We start from the raw sequence: 19,629 nt of genomic DNA, 5'->3' as shown, positions 1-19,629 counted from the left end.
GTGATAACTCAGCCAAAATTTTGACAACTCAACCTTCGGGTGAAAACTCAGCCGTAATGATGGCTGAGTTATTCTATAACTCAGCCAGATTTCATTAAGTCAGTTGTAACGCTTGGCTGAGTTATGCTCTAAGTCAGCCGTTCGCTCTTACTCAAATGTTTTTTCCATAAATCAGCCCAACATACCTTAACTCAGCCGTCATTATCTCTGTAAAAACATCACGGCTGAGTTATTTAATACATGTTGGCGATTTCTAACATGGTGTCTGACGTGACATTTTTGTAATTACGTTTTTTTCGGTAACATAAAACAAAGAGCATATTGGATATTTTGAAAATACCTGAAATATTGTAGTAATAAAAGAAAGATTTGTTGGTTTTAATAATATTATCTAATTTAGAGTACATCATGTAAATCTCCCTTTTTTAATTATTCATACGAGAGTATATAGATCCTTCTAATTATATATAGGTTATATTACTAATTTTGAAATTTTGTTCAGTTGTAAACTATACAAGTACTCACAGTTGGCTACACAGAAATTTTAATATTTCAGATTTCATTTTTTTTTTTTTGGTTCCCTCATAACACAAGATGTAAAAAGTACCCAAAAACTAAAGAAAGTGAAAAACTGAAAAGATAAATATGAACATGAACCTTGCGGTTTAGAAACTAGAGAGAAACCAAGAAAAAGCAATATGGTAAATATCACGTCCACGTGCCTTTCAAGTATTATCCTATCTGCCAATTTTGTTTCCCAAGAGAACCTTTAAACATCATCATCTCTTAAGTCTATCACTTGCAGCTCTGCAACTATTTTAGCCAACCACCGCCTACGTTGAGTCGGGTTTTGTCCAAGTACGTATTTATTTACTTATTTAACAGATTTATGTAGCTTTTGCTGATGATGTTAAAGGTTCTCTCGCTGAAGTTTATGGACCACCAACGACTTATCCAATAAAAAGAACAAGATCCCATTTTTGGAGAAAAAATATCAGTACAACACAAAAGATATCAAGAAAAAAATATCTTTCAATATTTAACAAAAATAAATAAAATCAATTCTAGGTTAAAATTGTTATTCTTTGTTAATTTCTGTTTTTTCTTCTACACATTTTAGAATTGAATTTTTAAAAAAACAGTGAAAAGATAAATTTTAATCTATATACTTATTTAAACAACCCTTTAAACAAATAACTCTACTCCATATAAAATATTACACAAAATGCCACTATATTTTAATACAAATATAATAACAGAATCTTAATATTAATTTGTTATAACCTGAAAATGATTATCTAAAAAAAATAGTAATTATTAATTTATTAGATTACAAGAAATCATTAATAAAATAATTTCGAAATTATTTAATAAAATAAGAATAAAATTATTTCGAAATTAAGTAATAAAATAATTAAACAGATTCTATTTATTGTTTCAGAAATCTTAGGAAACAATAACATACTATTTAGAAAATTATAAAACTTAAATTTATTTATAAAACTAAGATTAAATATTTACATATCTAAATCATTTAATAATAACAAATATATATTAAAATTAGGATACAACATTGTTTATATTTTTAAAATATATCTATATACTTATTTAAGCTATGTTGTTAAAAATTTAACCAGTTCTGATTTGACATATTACAAAATCTTATTATATAAAGTTGAGTTTTGAAAGTTAACCATTAACAAAATTTTGACATGTGTCAAAATTTATATCAATCTGAGATTTTGACATGTGTAATAGTTAATATTTAATATGAAGGATTTGAGATTACAATAAAAAACAAAATATTTTGTTTTAAACAATATTAATAATGTAAAAAGATAATTATCAAAAAATTATCTGAGATTTTGACATGTGTAAAAGTTAATATTTAATAGGAAGGATTTGAGATTACAATAAAAACAAAATATTTTGTTTAAAAAAATATTAATAATGTAAAAATATTAATAATTTTGTTATCAAAAAATTATAAAAATATAAAGTTTTCTAATAATTATACGGAGGTTATATGTATATATTTATATTTCATAAATTTGAAATTATAATATTATTTACGTATTTCTAATTTTAAGTTATTAATTCTACAAAAAAATAGAAATGGGATTAAGGAAAATATAAAGTTAATTATTAATTCTAAATTTTGTAAATACTCACTTCTATATAAACAATTAAACATAGATCATCTCATATTTTCCATCTAACAAAATAATTTACTCAAAATATTATTTTCAACTTTGTTTTATTGGTAAAACTTTTTTAATGTAAAGGTAAGATAAATATTTTGACCCAAAAGAAGATTAATATATGTGTCTCTTTTTCTTATACTGTATTTTAAAATTTAATATAGTATTTTTAGATTTTTTTATTTAATTTATCTTTTCACTTTTGAATTATTAGGGATTCATATATTATTGTGCTTATAATTTTCTATTATTTCTATATTTATGTCAGCTTAATTTTTTTCTAATTTCTCAGCTTTGATTGGTTGGTCATATAACCTTTTTGTGCAAACATAATTGTTACCATTCATTCAATCCCAAAGGCAGATAAGGAGTAGAAGCTCATCAACCTAATGGTTAGACAAAATAGGCTAATCAAACACAATCGTACAACAAACATAGATAGATAGATTAAAAAAACATAAATTGTTGTTAATAGATCCATAGGAGTCCGAAGATTGTGACACCCTGGTTTGCGAAGCGTGCTTGAGCTGGAGTAGTTTCAGTATGGATGATCTTTCGGGAACTGATTGTCGGAAATATGCGAGTGAGGACAAAACACAAAAAAATATCATATAGTGATTTGTAGGGTCTGTAAACAAGTATTTAAAGCCTCTCAGACGTAACAAACCGGCCGTCGGATATGGGTGAGCTAAGAGTATACGTGGGGCCCACTAAGAAATATGGGCCGGGGACCACTAAGAAAGGTGGGCCCGTGGACATAGGGCTCACTAAGCAATGTGGCAGTCAGGGCGTTCTAGAGACAAAAGCTACATTATGGTGTGTCAAAGACACTTCCCCGAATATATTAGAAAATTTAACATTAGTTACTATTAAAAGAGTTTGTGAGGTTAGAAAATGGTCTTTAGTATCATTGGTGGTTGGAGCAAGCCATTTTGAGTTAGCTAAAAGATATGAACATGTTTTCTCCACACATGAGGAGGGCAGAGCCGAGGTTCTCTCTATGGTGGAGGAAGTTGGACGCAAAGTTATCTCCCCAAAGGAGGAAGGTGGAGCCATGGTTTTCATCATGGTGGAGGAGGTTGGACGCAAGGTTCTCTCCATGAGGGAGGAGGGCGGAGCCGAAGTTCTCTCCATAGTTGGTTATACCCTATTTTTATTCGAAATGTTTTAGTAATTAAAAAAAACTGTGCAAAAGTGAAAGTAAAAAAAAAATATAATAGTTGATTTAATGTGTTCATACAGACATTTTCTAGGTGGTGGTAAAAAATATATTTGTAATATACATTATATAGGTATAAAAAAAATATGTTTAACATACATAAAAGATTTGTAAATAGATATAGATTAGTATATTATAAAAAAAATAAAACTTATAAATAACGTACAATAAATTTTAATATATTTTTGTTAAATTTAATTTTATTTACAAAACTTTAAACCCGCATAACGGGCGGATCCTTATCTAGTGCTATTATATTTTAATTATTCTAATAACTAACATAAGAAAAGTTTAGATTTCTTTACAAAATAATAAAACTCTATTTATTGTTTCATAAATCTTAGGAAATAATAACAAACTATTTAATTGGCTAAAACTTAATTGTTTATACACAATATTCACTATATAAACAATACTAAGTGTATAATATTGATAATATACATAACCTAATTGTAATTTTTACCTATAAAATTAATATACAACATGTTATATCAATTACTTCAATTTGTAAATTTGGTATATTAAGATCTCTAAACACGATCACATCAATTTGTAATACCAAATTACGGGTCAATACATGTTTTGTTGGATTTTTTTGGCTTTACCGAACGTATAATTAACGAATTTGATATTGCACCAAACCAAAATAGTAGTACCAACTACTGGTTGAAATCAGTGTATGACCTTAAGTAAATTAAATATATGATTTTATAAAATGTGTAGAATTAATAAATTTTCTACTATTATTTTGTAACAAACAAATCCAAATTTACATAAATATTTCCTCACGCTGGTAACATTATTCTACGAAATATTAACATGTATTTATGAGTCGGGTAATAAAATAGGTAATGAGACTCAAAAATTAAATTAATATCTGATACTCGATCATTATTCATGGATAATATAATTATTATACCCTTCACTCAACCCTAAAACTGCGGGTACCTTTTTTCGTGATGGATACAAACCGAAAAACGGGTCCAATATGGGTATTGGTAGTAGTTTTCAGGCCTACATATTAATAGTTTAATATAAATTAAAATTCACCATATAGTACTATATTATATAACATGTAAATAAATGATACAACATAAATATAATATTAACAAATAACAAAATAAAAAAAAAATTCCCGCGCTATTATCTAGTATATATTTTAATTTGAAAACTGAACGAAAACATCTATTTTAAAAATGCGACATAATCTTCTTTATTTTTTTTTACCACTAAATACTGATTAGTTTTGGGCATATTGAATTTGGTGATATCGTTCTGTTGAGTGAATGATAATTTTGTTTAATAGAGGGAAAAGTACGAATGAAAGTCATTGTCTAAATCTTTGATTATGATTGTTATAATAATTTATTTATAGTTTACTGTGCTTACCATAGCTAATATCAGGTATTAACAGTGAGAGGACATATTTAAGCATTGTGCCTACCACAACTAATATCAAGTATCAACTCCTTCTACCAATATTATCATCTGTCTACTCTCTATGATTGTCCATTATTGAAACACATCTTTTCTCAGACTAGGTTACTGTCTAGGAAGGTACTATATCAATATCAAGTTCGACAATCAGGACGATCTCAAAGTTACCACTCATTTGACTAATCGGTCGCACAAAACCACCAAAAAGAGACAAAGATATGCTATTAAGGATGCCAACTCAAGTAGATTCTGTACAGAGTCTGGCTAACTATCAACAATTACACCACCAAGCTTTCTCATCTGTTTGTTAACCTTGCTCAAATGCAAAGACTCTTAAAGGTAGCGAGTCTAGTGACTAATGTGGAGGAGTACGTCTGGGCTTGAAGACACCCCACAGGTAGTCCTTTGAGTTAAAAGCTGCAAACCATAATCACCTTTATTAGTTTTACCTATTCTTGCGAATAATGAAAAGAACAAACTGTAATAGAAAATAGAGTTCTATTATAGATAAAAAGTTCTCTACGACTTACACCAAAAATCCACTGGTAACATAAAAGAGGTGAAAAGTAGCAGTTCTGCATCATCAAGCAGGCATCTCATCGCCAAATCATTCTTCTCCATTTCACCAACAAGGGAATAGAAAGTCTTTTCATCATTACTGGAAACCAAAAACAAAAATGGCCAGACACAGACACTTTTTCAAAATATGCATAGGAAGAGAAAAAAAAAAGATAAGAAAGATATCAGTATTTAAATGTATACCTTTGACTGGAAGGGAACTAGGGAAGAAAAAAAGAGCAACACTATCGTCCTTAGGTCCTCCATTCTTCAGAAAGGTTTTTGGCCATATTTCCATCCTGGGAAACATTTCAGCAGAGAGGCAGCCCCATAACGAGCTTGCCTTTTCATGAACTATAGGGCAGGCTAAGCTTGATAGATGAGCAGCAATCCCATCAAAGCTATAGCTGTTCTTCTCCTTTTACAGACATCAACCCCCTAGAAATTGACAAAACAGATCGGAAGAAGACTTACAATTAAGCTGATGTCAGTCCTTTTGCTGGTACCAGCGTTATGGTCTGTACCAGAGTTAGACTCCACTGTTTCTTTAATTGGTGAAGAAGACACCTCCATAGGTTCAACATTGGTAGCATCCTGGAGCCCATGGTCCTCAGCTAAAACTGGGCAGGTGTGATTGCTGCTTCCTTTTCTCTTCTTCTTCTTCCTTTTTCTGTCACACTTCTTCAATATATGTGTAAGCTTAGCAGTCTGGTCAACTTCTATGCTATCAGACTCAATTTCACTCTCATAACAGTCCTCGCATATCCAAGTTATGTATTCCGTAAAAGGAGCCGGTGTTATGCCCACACAATAATTGAAAAAAAAAACAATAGAAACAGGTTATAACACAAATGAGCCAATCCATTTCTCTGGTATAGGGATATACATAACACAACACAACTCAATCAAACTACAAGGGAAAAAATCAAGAACCAAACTCACCGGTGTATACCCTCAATCTTATAAGAGTCACAAAAAACTAGTGCTTCTTCAAAACCAATGTCACCACAAGTTTGACAAACAGGAGCCTGCAACAAAAGGGAAAGAAAAAAAACCATTTTTTGTAATCAAAGATGAAAGCTTTCTAGTCCCTGAATCAAGAGTTACAAGCCCCTATGTGAAATGTAACAACATCAATCAAAATTCTGAAACATACATTTTAGTGTTACAGAGAAACGAATATGAACCCTCAAAACCCAAACACCAAAAAAACATAATCTTTGTCGAAATTGAGAGAAGAGAGAGTGCTAAAGTTACCATCTTTACTCAGAAATTTCGAAATCAGATTGTTTGAGTGATATACTTAGCAACGGGACAATCCAAAAGGAAGACGATTCAGAGCAAACGAGGCTTAGGGTTGGGGGTTTTGATTAGGGTTTATAAGTAGTCGCCTTAACCTCCTCAAATCTCAGTGATTAACTTGGGTGCTCTTAGTCTTAACTTAAGGCGCTCCCTCTGGCCACACAAATCGCTCTCCCCCCTCGCAACATGGATGTCCTCGTCTTATGTTATTCAATCATGTATTTTAAAAAGTCGGATTTTAATGATTTTTGAAATTTAGAGCTCATGGTTTTTATATGGGATTTAAAAGAATTTTACAATAAATCATATCAACTTATCTAAAATCTTTCAAAATTCCAAATTTCCTAAATCCCATCAAATCTTCCAAAATCATAGTTTCAATACACCTCCTTAGTTTTTATAACATAAACCTCCGGACTCCCGAGGAAAGGAAAATAACCATTTTTAAGATTAGAAAAATGGTGCAACCAAAGATTTAATTATCCCAATTTGAAGAGATATATATATATATATATATATATATATATATATATATATTTTTTACATTTGAATATAATTTCTTGAAACTAATTTTATTTCCTTATTTTGATTAATGTTTTAATTTTTATTTATTCAATTAGATACCATAAAATAACAAGATCTTTTTTTTTTTTTTTGCAAACCTCTCATTCATTCATTCAAACAGGTAGATGAGTACAATGTTTAAAGGCTTAGCCAACAAAGGACAAGATACAAGAATGATACAAGCAAACTTAAAAGTAGATAAAATGGATAGAAAGTTTGACCAAATATGCAAAAGATGTTGAAAACTTGAGCAGAGAAGCAACAAATCAAGAGGGAATCCAATGGAAGTCGAAACCACATTCACAAGCAGGGTGGGAACATGGTGGATAGTCCTTATCGCTAGACAGTCGGACGTTAATTTGGGCTCCATAACCAATAGACTAAGCTCATTGGCAGGGAGGATGGTGGTTGTGGGTTTAGAGTTGGGTTATGTTAGCTTGAGGTGTGGGTAACCGCATCTACATAGAGTTGGGATCACAATGCCGATGCTCTTCCAATTTTGTAAAGAGGTGAAGTCTCCCTGACATTAGTGTGATGCATTTGACAGTTCTCGGAGCACAGAGGAGATGTGGTGAAAAGGTGAGGGAAGCATCGATAACCACCTCTCCTTGAAGATGAGATCATAATGCCAACCTTCCTCAATCTTCTTTTAACAGCCAACGAGAGCTTGTAACCCAAGTGGGGACTATAAGTATCACTTGTGAGGGCTTAAAGGATCACATAAAGAGTATATGAGGGGTTCAAAACACTCCGGTAACCACCGCTCTGTAGAGTCAGGGTCATAATGCCAATTGTCTTTAAAAAATGACAATCAAGAGATGCATCCCTAGATGAATCTAAGGACAAGATTCACAAATAACTATTGTTCCAAACTAGCAACATTGGGTGGTTCCGTTCCAATTGCAGTCTTCGGATAAAAGGTTCTAAAGTTCAAAACAAAAGGATGCTATAGGCAAAAAGAGATTTAGGACAGACCTGGGAAATTGAAGTACACTTCTTGGATCAAAAAGCCTTGTCTAGATCTTGTGCAGCTCTAGCATCAAAACAGAGCTCTCGTCCAGCTGCAGCCAAGTAACACACTTGGTGAGGGGATCTGAATCTGAGGAACAAGGAGATGTTAGGGTTGACATCCAAGGGAGCCGGTAAGAGAGACATAGGCTAGAGTTTGCGATGTGGTAAGAGGGATCAGATTTAGCGTTGAAAGGCTGGGGGCACAAGAGAGACAGCTCGTCGAGGAAACCCACCAGATGAGCAGAGAAGGGGACGAGAGGATGAAGCTGAAGCAAGGTCGGAGTAGCAGATTGAGAACTCGTTGAACCTCCGGTGAATTCAAACTGGGACCAAATTAGGCTTATAAGACAATAGAAAACGCAGAGATGCACGGACAGTATCCCAGCGGTGCCGATTGAATTCAACGCCGTCGGAAGAAGATGCCTTGGAAATTGTGCCAGAAAGAGAGCGGCTAGGGAAAACTTCTATTAAATAATATGTTAGTATTAAAGATGGGCAAGCCCAATGGGGGATATATTTTAGGGGTTCTTAAATTATTTATTCATATATTTTGTAGTTTGAGATGATTAAGAACTTTGGGTTTGTTAATTAAAAGTTTTTCTCCCAATGGTGGGTTCTTATTTTGAGTCTCTTAATTATTTTATTTTTTTGAAAATAAAAAAATTAAATTAGAATATGAAATTATTGCATTTGAGATATCTATCTATCTATCTATATATATAAAGTATAGTTTCCTCACTCCTGGTGCTGCCACCACAGCATTCTCTCATTTGTTGTAAGCCCATATTTTCAAAATAAGCCCATATATTTTATTCTTTTATGTTAATGTTAAAGCCCATTTAATTTCCCCAATTTTTGTGAGATTATCCACTAAGCCCTTTTGTTTTTCTCCGGCGGAATAAAACTCCTTTTCCCCGATTCCACAACGTACGACGGCGGTGTTGACCTGAAGCGTCCTCCTCTTCTCATTTTTCATCCTGTTCTCCTAATGGAAGCAATAAATGGATTCACTCGCTTCCATCTTTGAAATAAATGTTCTCCAATCCTACACAAAACCTTTCGCTGTCTTCCTTCTCTTCGATCTCCATTGTAACGTTTTTCTATTAAAGTGACTTTATCCCATTCAATGCTCAATCTTGCAATTGAAGACCCACTACTCTATCTTTAATTGGTGTAAGTCCTATATAATGTCTTCTGCTCCTATTGATGCTTCATTTTATTGTCTTCGACTATTTGATTTCTCCTCACTAAAATGGATTCCCCTATCGTTTCATTTGAAAATCTCAAAGCTGGTCGCCTTCACCAACAGATCGTCGGAAGAATGCTTTGTCACTGGCCTGCTCGGAATGTCAAAAAAGGAGGCCAACTCATGGGCATCGACTTCCTACTTATTGATGAGAAGGTTGTTTCTATCTTAACCCAATTATACATTGAACAATACTATGCTGAACGCTCTAGATTTAAGAAACCACTAGCTGACTTTAATAACGAAACAGATTGAGTTTTTGCTTAATCAATTAATAAATTGGTTTTGGTTTTGGTTTATTTAGGGTGTTGTTTAAATTCTGACTTTAAAATTAACCATGGTTACTTCTATATGTGCAGATCAAAGATGGTATGAAGGATGATGAGGAAGACTTAGACTGTTTAAGGTTTTTTTCGATCATCGACACAATTTAAGTGAATACTGAGGTTTTTGTTTTTTTTGGTTCTGTTTCTCTATATAGATGTAGGAGAGATATATGGTTCACATTATTACGGATGATTATGCATTTTGAGTCTTCGTCACTTTAGAACAGACTCATAGCTTAACGAATCTGTTTTATTAATCTCGAGGAACTCATTTTTTTTTATCTCTTGCAGGAACTTCGTCTTAAAACAATGGCAGGGGCTAACCAGCCAGCATACAAAGACATCTTCAATTGCGTTTAACGAAGTCTAAGCAGGTATGAAGCTTTTTCACTTGGATTTTAAGATTTCTACATGTGGGATTTATTGTTTGTACTTAGGCTGCTATTTCACACTTAAAAAACTAATGATGGTGGTTCTTAGAATCGTTGATGTGGTGCAGGTATCCTTTTGGTGTCTTTGCAAGTGAGGACTAGTGGAGGACTTTGTTTGTTTCCATGGTGTTTCTTCTACTCTCATCTGATTCGACGACGTCCAAGTTAAGGTATAAATTCTTAAGGATTTAGGATTTATTAATGGTTGTCACTTTAACAACTACAAAGTAACAATGGTTCTTCTAATTCTTTGTGCAGACCGGTGAGATGGTTTGAAGAATGAAAAAGACTTGGACTTCTTAAGGTTTTGTTTCAATCATCAACAATTGAATAAATATAAGGTCACCTTTCATCCGATGGAAAAAAACTCTTCTTGATCTGTAAGTAAACTCAAAATCCTCTCTGCCTTTCTTTTTTTGTTCTGTTTCCCGTTTACTCAACCCATAATAATTTTTTTTTGGGTTATATTCAATGCAGCCCATTGGAAGTTGTCCTAGAATTGTGGACACCACCATCATCAACACTCATGCAGCTGTAATTCAGACTTTGGGGATTCATTGTTTATCTATTTATGGTTTCATTTAGGTTGTTGCTTAAATTCAGACTTGAAAGTTAACGATTTTTCTTCTAATTTTATATGTGCAGATCAGAGATGGCTTGAAGCATGTAGAACACACTCACACACACACACACACACACTCTTCAGTCTCCACTCTTCACCAAATAGAATAAAAGTTTAAGAGAGAGCGACTCTCTCCCCCTCTCTCTCTCTTGGTAGTTGATGATTTTGAAAAATGAAGAAGACTCAGAACAGAGGAATGATGATGATGACCCAAACAACAACAACGACATCGATGGTGGTACAATCATCTTCTTGACCGTAAAAATACAATTTTCCTACGATCACTGTATCTTCTCTTCTAACTCTCAGAATCGTTGATGAATTAGCAGGATATGGTGCAAGTGAGGATTGGAGGAGGACGTTGTTTGTTTTACTCTCATCTGATTTGACGACAAGTAAAGGTATTAAGTTCTTGGGAATTTAGGGTTATTTATGGTTTTCACTTAGGCTCTTACAAATTAACGATGGTTCTTGTCAATCTATGTGCAGACTGGGGAGGTGGTTCGGAAGAACAACGTTTCATAAGAAAAAAACTGGTCGGCATGCGTGCTCACAGGTTAACAACATGAAACTGTTTCAATGGTGATTGATTATTTTCGACTCTATTCAATATGTCTTCCTCCTTGTCCACTTCAAATTCTCCATCCAGAGGTGAGTCTAACTTTCTTTAGATTTTTATTCTTTGTTACACAAATTTAGATCGGATAGAGACTGAGATATTTTAAATGGTTTTAGGTGTTACTAGCTTCTTCAGATGGAGATTTAAGGCTCCCTTTGATCCGATGGAAAAATTCTCTTCTTGATCTGTAAGTAATCTCAAACTCCTCTCTCCCTTTTTTTGATTTGTTTCTGTTTCTCTAGATGGAGGGAGGAGATATAAGGTTCAGTTTCTTCGCATTATTACATATGAATGATGCATTTTGAGTCTTCATTACTTTAGAGCAGACTCATAGCTTAAGGAATTTGTTTTATTAATCTATGATTAACTCATTTTTATTTTCTTTTACAGATCTTTAAACAATGGTAATGGCTAACCAGCCAGCAAACAGAGACATCTTCAATTGCTTTAACGAAAGAAGTGTCTAAGCAGGTATGAAGCTTTTTCACTTGGATTTTAAAATTTATACATGTGGGATTTATGGTTTGAACTTAGGCTGTAATTTCAGACTTGACTAACGATGGTTCTTAGAATTGTTGATGTGGTGCAGGTGTTGTTTTCGTGTCTTTGCAGGTGACGATCAGTGGAGGACTGTGTTTGTTCTACTCTCATCTGATTCGACGACCAGGTTAAGATATAAAGTTCCTGGAGATTTAGGTTTTATTTATTGTTTTCACTTAAATTCTTACAAATTAACAATGGTTCTTTTAATTCTATATGTGCAAATCAAAGATGGTTTGAAGAATGAAAAAGACTCAGACTTCTTAAGGTTTTGTTTCAATCGTCAACACAATCCACAAGTGAAAACTGGGATTTTTGTTTTGCTTGTTGTTGTTTGTTTTTCTAGATGGAGGGAGGAGATATATATGGTTCACATTATTACGGATGAATGATGCATTTTTGAGTCTTCATCACTTAATGAATCTTTTTTATTATTCTACGAGGAACTCATTTTTTTTTCACTTTGCAGGAATTTCATCTTTAAACAATGGCAAGGGATTACCAACCAGCATACGGAGACATCTTCAATTGCTTTAGCGAAAGAAGTGTCAAAAGCAGGTATGAAGCTTTTTCTCTTGGATTTTAAGATTTATACATTTAGGATTTTATGGTTTAAACTTAGTATGTTATTTCAGACTTAAAAAACTAACGATGGTTCTTAAATCGTTGATGTGGTGCAGGTGTCGTTTTGATGTCTTGGCAAGTGAGGATCAGTGGATGACTTTGTTTGTTTCCATGGTGTTTCTTCTACTCTCATCTGATTTGACGACAAGTAAAGGTATTAAGTTCTTGGGGATTTAGGGTTTATTTATGGGTTTCACTTGGGCTCTTACAAATTAACGATGGTTCTTATCAATCTATGTGCAGATTGGGGAGGTTGATTGGAAGAATAACGTTTCATAAGAAAAAAATTGGTCGGCATGCGTACTGACAGGTCAACAACATGAAACTGTTTTTATGGTGATTGATTAAATTTGACTCTATCCAATACATCTTCTTCCTTTTCCACTTCAAATTCTCCATCCAGAGATGAGTCTAATTTTGTTAGAGTTTTCTTCTTTGTTACACAAATTAAGATCGGATAGGGACTGAGATTTTTTTTTTTTTTTTTCCGTTTTAGATGTTGCTAGCTTCTCCTGATGGAGTTATAAGGTTCCTTTTCATCCAATGGAAAAATTCTCTTCTTTGATTTGTTCTGTTTAAAGTTTACTAAACTAATAATTATCCTAGAGTTGTGGACACCACTTCTATCAACACTTATGCAGTTGTTTAATTCTAACTTTAAAATTAACGGTGGTTTCTTCTATATGTGCAGATCATAGATGGTTTGAAGAATGATGAGGAAGACTCAGACTGTTTAAGGTCTTTTTTCGATCATCGACACAATTTATAAGTGATACTGAGATTTTTGTTTTGTTTGGTTCTGTTTCTCTATATGGATGGAAGAGAGATATATGGTTCACTTTATAACAGACTCATAGCTTAATGAATCTGTTTTATTAATGTACGAGTAACTAATTTTATTTTCTCTTGCAGGAATTTCATCTCTAAACAATGGGAAGGGATAACCAGAGACATATTCAATTGCTTTAACAAAGAGGTATGAAACTTCTTCACTTGGATTTTTAGATCTATGCTCTTGGGATTTAAGGGTTTGAACTTAGGCTGCTATTTCATACTTAAAAACTATCGATGGTTCATAGAATCGTCGATATGGTGCAGGTGTCGTTTTAGTGTCTTTGCAAGTGAGGATCAGTTGAGGAGTTTGTTTGATTCCATGGTGTTTCTTCTACTCTCATCTGATATGACGACCAAGTAAAGGTATAAAGTTCTTGGGGATTTAGGGTTATTTATGGTTTTCACGTAGGGTCTTACAAATTAACGATGGTTCTTGTTAATCTATGTGCAGATCGGGGAGATGGTTTGGAAGAATAATGTTTCATAACAAAAACTTGGCCGGCGTGCGTGCTCACAGTTTAACACCATGAAACTGATTCTATTGTGATTGGTGATCTTTGATTCGATACAATACGTCTTTCTCTTTGTCCACAAGCAGGGGCGGACCAAGAAAAAATAAATAGTGGTGGCAGATTGTCACCGGGTGGTGTCGAACCCTCGCCCTTGGAGATATTCTAACGTTTTCTCAAGCCATTATGCCACTTATCTTCTTTTGCTTAGCGTAAAAATTTGAAGATTTTTAATATTACTGGTGGCAACTGCCACCACAAACCATAACGTGGGTCCGCCCCTGTCCACAAGTGAATCTAATCTCCTTTATCCCTAATTTTATTCTTTGCTACACAACTTTAGATAAGAGACTGAATTCTAATCTCCTTCCACCATATCTCCTTTATCTCTGATATGATACCAGACTTTTAAGACTTTTAGAAAAAATAAAAGCATTGACAGCCATTTATTTGTCAATTATACTTTTTTTTTTTACTTTTTTTTCTTAAAAGCGTTGTGAGTTACTTTTCTTTTTTACACATTAATTATTCTTTTTTTTTTTTTCTTTAAGATCCATTTCAATAATAATTATTTTTATTTTCATTATCATTATTTTAATATATTTTAATAATAAAAAGTAACAGCTTCAGTTTTAAAAGTATTTGTTACCAATTTAATTTTAACAGTTAGAGTTTTTACAGTTAAAGCATCTACAGGCAAATTCTCTACAACTAAAATTTTAAAAGTCTTTACAGCCATAAGTAACAGTCGTTACCAATCAGGTAAGTGATATACAACATATATATTGTTGAAAATAATATTTCTTTGTTATATCAATTAACATTATTTGGCAGCACAAAACCATCACCAAAGACAAAGAAGGTAAGAGATGCACACACCTTTAGAAAACTAAAGAGATTCAGAAATACGAGTACCACAATCAGATAACCGTAGCACTAAAATAATATGAAAATGAAAACCGAGCCAACAAAAAAACAACCCGGACTGTATAAAATAACAGCAAGATAAACACGAAAATTAATTTTTCCCAAAATACAACTCACATCAAATCCAAAAAATCACTCAGAACAAATGGAAAAAAAAATTACAACTAAGAACACAAAAAAAACTCCAACTTAATTAGGAAATCTAAGAAAGACAACACATTTTCATATAAACGAATTTGCATACCAATTAACACTTATGTTTACCAAAATCAACGGGGGATAACCAAATATCCCCTACAAATGCCAAGCGAGGAGGAAATCAACCAAATACATGAACCCAAAAAAAATGGATATATGAAAGGGATGACTGAAAAAATGATTACGAGCATTTCAATACTCAAACTGTCCTTTAGATAGCAAACATTGCTCTTCTCCAATCTGTTCACGAGGACATCAAATTTTGAAAAAGAACTAATCCATTCTCAACTCAATAACATACAAAAATGATCCAATAGACCAACTTTAACTACACAATGTTAACTTTTCTCATTATAATTTTCAAAGAAAACATTAAAAAAACACACAAGATAATTTCAATTTTTTAAATAAACAGCAAACTAAATTATACTTACTGCAAAACCTATTTTTTAAAAAAATATCCAACAAAACAATATAAGCACTCAAATCAAATACAAAAACAGACAAAAAAATGAATTTACATAACCAAACAATAATATACATAAAAAAGCCGGAAATATACCTTAGTCTAACTACCGCGCGTAGCGCGGGTCGATTGCTAGTATATTTATAAAATTATTGCATTTCATAAAAATTAAAACATAGGAAACATTAAAACATAATAAATGACAAGTAAAATACATAAAAAGAGGAAATGCTTACCATAATACCAACTGCAGAAACAATCTTGAGAATAAAATTTTAAGCTAGCCACATTTAAGAAAAAGCATACGCAATCTTGTTCATAAACTCACCCATAACTCCCTCTTTGATGGGTGTAATTTGGTAACTTTTTATTCGCTAAAACAGAACCGAAAAAGAACTATATTCAACTTGTAAATTTTGTGACAATGCAGAGATAGAACCAAAATATAGACCAAGAACAACACTTACTAAACACAATGTTCTTATTCATAAAGAAGGTACAAATAAAGAAAATTATATGTTGATGCAATATACATATTAATTGTCCTCGTACTACCAAATAGACACCAATGCAATGCATAGACAGCTTCATAATTGGACAGTTTGATTGATTTCAGAGAAATCTCAGACTGTGTTTGAGAGACTAGGATCTGGAACGTTTCTGTCGGTAATATCACTCGTACACAAGTTCTGATCATAACCATAAACTTCATGCTGCATCAACCCGGAGTTACCCATACTAGACATGTTCTGATCACAACCATAAAACTGCATCTGCATCAACTGATCCAGCCCATAGTTTGCAGAGAAAATAAAAGAGAAGTACCTGGTGTTTGGAGATTTCCATATCCTTGATCCTTGTAACCATTGTCATAAAATAGAAGCAGTCAACAACGAGCAAGAGGCTCTAAACAAAGATAATCTCTCTCTCCCATCCCATCCCCACCAAACATATGAATCTGGAAGTAAACAAGTAAGCAGGAGCAGCTATGTGACGTGAGTGATTCATTACATAACCATTGACACATGAGAAAAGTTTGATTCCAAGACGTGTATATGTCTTACAGCTAGATGTAACAACATGTTGGTGATAGTATCCAGGCTGTGGAACAGAGGCAATCTGAATGCCACCAGTCTTGTCCCAAGAAACATGAGCATTACATTTATACTTCAAATACCAATTGAGGCCAGAAGCAATCTCAACTCCAGTTGTGCCTTTAATCCTGAAATCCAAGTTAGAAATAAACAAAGCTTGGAAGAGAATAGTCTCTGGTAGCTACTCCCACCACAAACATCCTATTGAAACAAAAAAAAACAATCACTACTGTAAAACCTAACTCTAGCACAACAGGGTTAAAGGCAAAAAAGGAAGAACCTTTGAGATAATTCTGAAATCAAAGCTACGAAATTGTGTGGGAAGCAGTCTTTGCAATAGACCCTTAGCTGCTGATTCTTAGCTGCTTGAGCAAGAGCAGCAGTGGAGGGATCACGGTGGAGGTAGTGAGATCAAAGCCTGCTTTTTATAGTGTTGGCCTCTCTGCTCTTCTCGTAACTTTCAATTCCAATCTCCAACGATTCCAACCAATTCAATTGATGAGACCAGAGTCTATCATCAATCTCCTCCGATTAAGAGATTCGCGACAGAGAGCGAGAGAAAGAGAGAGGAAGGGAAGAACACAATCGGGAAAAAAAATGGTTCTCAATAAATCTCTTCGTCAAACCATGCGCTGACACCTCACCGCCTCTTATATTAAATCGAATATACTAAATAAGAGGAGCTCTTCTTCTTTTATTTTCTTTCTGATTTATTTTCTTCCTACTTTTCCAATAAAACCTCTCTTAAAAGCCCCTGTTGGGGATAACCTAAGGGCATGTGCATCGGTTAGGACTAATATTTGGTCCTTCAAATATTTTGTTCCTATTTTGAGAGTTTCTTAAGTTATGTATTAGCATTGGTGTCCTTCAGATTTTGGTCCTTCATAATATTTTTAATTTAAAAAATTAATTATTTAAATAAATATGTAAAAACATATTAAAGTTTTAATTTACACAATCGAAACACAAACACAAGCTTTTCTGAATGTTTGGCAATTGCTAGGGCCGTGTTGTGGCCAACCTGAACNGGTTTTGTGCCGACCGACACCCTCTTGGTGTCCATCGACAATGACACCTAGTGAAGGTTGCTGATATATCATGGTTTTTGTGATTTTTAACCATGATATAAGGAGTCTTNAGATTGATGGCAAAGTGGGAAAGAGATCCATTTACCGTCTTAACATTGTTTAGTGATAGCTCCTCCAGACAACGGCCTGTGGTTTCTACAAATGCAGCTACAGCTTCATCACTATAGAGAGACATATGAAGCGTTTGTTAACTTTGACATTCAACACAACCATCACAGTTCACAAANGAGAAAATCAATTTGGAGTCTGATCCTATGAGGAGCATCGACCGACACCACACNAAACATGACTATGTGTATTGGTTTGACATCAACAGAGTCATTTAACTTAGTAACACCATAAGTTTCTCACACATAACGGAAAATAAGAAAATCATGGATCAACCTTGTGTGGTTGTACCAATNTAAAGTTGCCCAAAGTTTTCCATAATTGCAACATAAGTCCCTGACGTGTTTTAGGACATATAAATAGTGTTTTTAGGTTTTCCAAACCCTTAAGTTTTTATTCTATCAAGTTTATATTTTTCCTGCAACCCTGAGAGATTTTGAGAGCTTTGAAGAGAGAGATCTGCTTTGTAGAGAAGAATTTCTTGAACTCCCTTTACTCTTTTAATCTCAATTGCTTATTATTCAAAATTATGTTTTGTTCTTCATTGAATATGTCTGAGTAGTTTGCTTGTTAGGTTTAGGGTTTTTCATAGGGATTTTATGAATTATTAGATCTGTTTATTTAGGATTCTTTATCTATCTAGATCTTCATCTTAGGTTGTTCTTCATATTAATTCTTGACTGATTACCTAGAATTAATACTTTAGGAAAATAAATTGATATGAGAATATAATTGATTTTCCTGATAAAACCTTTTGATGAGCAAAATTATTTCTTGCAAAGAGATTTGATTTAATAATTTTGTGAACAATCTAAACNAAAAGAGTTGCGACAAAAAATCAATTTCTCCAGAGCTTGACAGCCATTTGCAAGGTAGCCCAAAGAAGAATCCGTCAACTTACATACGTTAGCCAGGTCAAGCACGGTTAAATTGGGACAGTTTTCAGAGATGATTTTGATAGAAGAATCAGATAATTTCCTGCACCAAATTCCCAAAGCCAAATAAGAAAATAGTGACCGGATCAAAAGGGGTGAAACAAGGAAATTCAAGAGGCATACCCAGAGTTGGTCAAAATTAGCTGCTTCAGGGTCTGTCCTCTAGCAGTAACAAACTCCTTCAAGAACTGACCCTTGACTGAAGGAAGATCCGCAAGGGACAATATTTCCAACTTCTCGAACTTTTTTAATGCTGGTAGAATAAGCTTCTTAAATTTTGATCATTATCTCAGCAGAAGAGAGCCCTTACGTAGACCTTCAAGAAGCACGATTGAAGTTAACAAGAACCAACTTTAATTCAAAACCACCACTCGCTATGTTCCAAGCTCTAACCATGATTGAATCATGAAATTTCAATGGTAAAAAAATCTGATCAGATCAAGCAAACACATTCTATTCCCTCCTTAAAAAAAGTTGAAAACTTTATTCCAATTCATTTATAGATCTATGATAAGATGCAAAAATCACGAAATCAACATCATTCCAAGAGCATGGGAAGGCAAAGCACGGAGTGATAGACTTGGATTTAACAAACCGCGGAAAGGATTGATCGAATTCGTCAGATTGAGAAGTTAATCAGAGAGAGAGTGAGGAAAAAAACCTTGAGGGACGAAGAGGAGTCATGCGAAAGGAGTAGTCACCTGAGAATGCATGAAACCGCCGCCGACAAACTCGCCTCCGTCGTCCATCGATTCACCGTTTCGTCGAGA

At 33.5% G+C, this 19,629-nt stretch overlaps 2 protein-coding genes and 2 long non-coding RNA genes across 13 annotated transcripts; 1 reads left to right on the top strand and 3 right to left on the bottom strand.

The window, feature by feature from the left end:
- On the bottom strand, window positions 4,948–6,918 carry LOC104757928. Its single transcript, XM_019238777.1, is given in 7 exon segments — window positions 4,948–5,274; window positions 5,388–5,515; window positions 5,620–5,830; window positions 5,832–5,852; window positions 5,854–6,229; window positions 6,358–6,443; window positions 6,673–6,918. Coding segments are annotated over 6 exon segments (759 nt in total). The 5' UTR covers window positions 6,676–6,918; the 3' UTR covers window positions 4,948–5,274; window positions 5,388–5,453.
- LOC104757927 lies at window positions 9,171–14,490 on the top strand. Of its 10 annotated transcripts, none has more exons than XR_002036138.1 (21): window positions 9,171–9,465; window positions 9,582–9,694; window positions 9,898–9,984; window positions 10,156–10,238; window positions 10,345–10,465; window positions 10,554–10,675; window positions 10,773–10,829; window positions 10,941–11,155; window positions 11,247–11,318; window positions 11,407–11,568; window positions 11,653–11,723; window positions 11,927–12,007; window positions 12,126–12,203; window positions 12,546–12,634; window positions 12,757–12,854; window positions 12,944–13,010; window positions 13,197–13,228; window positions 13,392–13,438; window positions 13,613–13,676; window positions 13,780–13,897; window positions 13,986–14,490. It is a non-coding gene; the product is annotated as an uncharacterized LOC104757927 (long non-coding RNA). The 10 variants fall into 10 exon arrangements; XR_002036139.1 differs by having other exon boundaries at window positions 12,944–13,036; XR_002036140.1 differs by lacking the exon at window positions 13,197–13,228 and adding an exon at window positions 12,308–12,344.
- On the bottom strand, window positions 16,121–16,949 carry LOC104757926. The gene is made up of 3 exons (XR_002036150.1): window positions 16,699–16,949; window positions 16,460–16,592; window positions 16,121–16,383 (listed from the first exon to the last, which is right to left on the bottom strand). It is a non-coding gene; the product is annotated as an uncharacterized LOC104757926 (long non-coding RNA).
- Window positions 17,599–19,137, bottom strand: LOC104759768 (EIN3-binding F-box protein 1-like; the record flags this gene model as incomplete). Its single annotated transcript, XM_019238990.1, has 4 exons — window positions 17,599–17,749; window positions 17,902–17,980; window positions 18,744–18,902; window positions 18,983–19,137. Coding segments are annotated over 4 exons (477 nt in total), but the record flags the coding sequence as incomplete, so codon positions are not given.

Source organism: Camelina sativa, chromosome 17, assembly GCF_000633955.1.
Source record: "Camelina sativa cultivar DH55 chromosome 17, Cs, whole genome shotgun sequence".
In the NCBI taxonomy this organism is placed as follows: domain Eukaryota; kingdom Viridiplantae; phylum Streptophyta; class Magnoliopsida; order Brassicales; family Brassicaceae; genus Camelina; species Camelina sativa.
This window is presented reverse-complemented; position numbering and strand designations above follow the sequence as displayed.